The sequence below is a fragment of the Capra hircus genome, unplaced genomic scaffold (genome assembly GCF_001704415.2).
Source record: "Capra hircus breed San Clemente unplaced genomic scaffold, ASM170441v1, whole genome shotgun sequence".
NCBI classification, from domain to species: domain Eukaryota; kingdom Metazoa; phylum Chordata; class Mammalia; order Artiodactyla; family Bovidae; genus Capra; species Capra hircus.
Genome location: NW_017189729.1, coordinates 221,391 through 223,666, shown reverse-complemented (window position 1 = coordinate 223,666; position 2,276 = coordinate 221,391). Strand labels below are relative to the sequence as shown.

The 2,276-nt window shown below is 35.3% G+C and overlaps 1 protein-coding gene across 1 annotated transcript; it reads left to right on the top strand.

Annotated features, from left to right (window-relative positions):
- The first annotated feature begins 309 nt into the window (after window positions 1-309).
- On the top strand, window positions 310-798 carry LOC108633161 (60S ribosomal protein L22-like 1). The gene has a single exon (XM_005700571.3). It carries the CDS (start codon window positions 310-312, stop codon window positions 676-678), a length of 369 nt encoding a protein of 122 aa, XP_005700628.3. The 3' UTR covers window positions 679-798.
- Window positions 799-2,276: the final 1,478 nt, after the last annotated feature.

Genomic DNA, 2,276 nt, shown 5'->3' with positions numbered 1-2,276 from the left:
ATATCAATGCTAGGAGAGCACAAATGACAGACTGGGGATCGGAGTCAAGGTCTTTTTTTCCTCACTTGGGTTCTGAGTTTCAGTTTATTGTCCATATATACTCACAGATACATACATTTGACTTGTGAATTTAATGATTTTGTCTATATTCTATTTAAACACAATATCCATCACTTTGGTAATGGATTACCAATTCTTGTATATATTAAAAATATTACTTTGAGTAATAGATGCTGGCTCATAGGAGGATATAAACCTTAACATTAATCAGAACATTTCTTGCCTCTCATCGCGCGGCAAGCCTTAAAGATGGCGCCGAAGAAAGACAAGAAGCCTAAGAAGTCAACCTGGAAGTTTAATTTGGATCTTACTCATCCAGTAGAAGATGGAATTTTTGATTCTGGAAATTTTGAACAATTTCTGCGGGAAAAGGTTAAAGTGAATGGAAAAACTGGAAATCTTGGGAATGTCGTTCACATTGAACGCTTCAAGAATAAAATCATAGTCGTTTCTGAGAAACAGTTCTCTAAGAGGTATTTGAAGTACCTTACAAAGAAATACCTTAAAAAGAACAATCTTCGTGATTGGCTTCGTGTGGTTGCATCTGACAAGGAGACTTACGAGCTTCGTTACTTCCAGATTAGTCAAGATGAAGATGAATCTGAGTCTGAGGACTAGATCTTGCCATCCTTCATAGGGCTTTGCTTGTTAATAAAACTAATTAAGCATACAAAAGAAACATCTTGAAATGGACCTTCAGGCTATCAGTGAATAAAAAACATTACTCTGTATGTTAAACATTCATCTTTTATTTAAGTGTATGCTGGTCATATGGTGCTGGTTTTCCTTTAATACTTTTTTATAATTTTATTGGAGTATAGTTGATTTACAGTGTTGTGTTAGTTTCAGGTATATAGCAAAGTGAATGAGTTATACATATATATCCACTCATTCTTTTGTTATATAGACCATTACAGAGTACTGAGTGCAGTTCCCTGTGCTATAACAGCAGTTTTTTAGTTATATGATTTATGTATGCTAAGTTGCTTCAGTTGTGTCCAACTCTGCAAACGCATGGACTGTAGCCTGCCAGTCTCCTCTGTCCATGGGATTCTCCAGGCAAGAATACTGGAGTGGGTTGCCATTTCCTACTGTCATCTGTTTTATGTATAGTAGTGTATACGTGCCAGTGTCAGTCTCCCAATGTATCCTTCTCCCCCCGTATCCCCTGGTAATAAGATTTCTGCATCTGATTTCTGTTTTGTAAATAAGCTTTTGTCCACTTCCCCCCCGCCCCCAAATATTTTGTATAAGTAATATTTAAATAGCTTATAGCTAGTGGAATTTCAGGATTTATCTAATGTACCAGTTTTACAGACGTTCTCAAGTTAAAATTATATAGCAAAAACACAATTGGGTGTAACTGTGTAATGAAATATTTAGATTTGAAAAAAAAAAAAGAACATTTCTTGGTTAAAAAACAAAACAAAACAAAACAACAACAACAACAAAAAAGGGAATTTCCCAACACTACAATTAGGAATATTTGAGCAAAATCCCCATGTCTTTGACTCACATTCCTCTAAGAACATCCTTTATTCATATCCCACACTACTGTTCACTCCTTCAAGGAATGAAGTTGTGAAAAAGAAAACAATGCAATTTAAAGTAGAAATCTTGAAAACTAAACTATGAACTTCCAGTGTAGTGCTTTAGCGGATGGATGGAAAATGCAATTCTTTGCAATTTGTCTGGAACACAAGTTGCTTAGACCTTCTGTAGTACTCTTAGTCAGAGGTGATTAACCACCAACTTTAGAACACTGATAATTGCACAATGTTATGCTTAATTAGCTAAAGGGAAGCACCTGTAGTATAAAGGAAGTGACTTCAAGATTAGACTATATGCATTCAGTTTATAACAAAAGACCATTTAAATAAGCATGCTATTTATCTTTAGGGAAATATAGTTGCTAAGTTGTTGGACAGCCCCAACTCATGGGAAGTACAAGCAGTAAGTATCCTTTTGCATGTATATTTCGTTGCTGGTTTTTTACCAGTAGATTCCAATGAAGAATGTTTGTGAGCTTTCCTGTCCTTCCAGCACAAAGGCAGGTTGGGTGTGCTTGGGACAATTAGATAGATCTATCACACCTTCAGTTTAATATATCATTCCTTGCATTTGATATGTTACCTCTCACCAAAAAATTCATTTGGTGATTTTTTTCACCCCCTAATTCTTTATTTTATCAGCTCTCCTGTATTCAAATGGAAAAG

Excerpts from the sequence above, each read along its gene's own strand:
- LOC108633161 (XM_005700571.3), top strand. The coding sequence starts at position 310 with ATGGCGCCGAAGAAAGACAAGAAGCCTAAGAAGTCAACCTGGAAGTTT.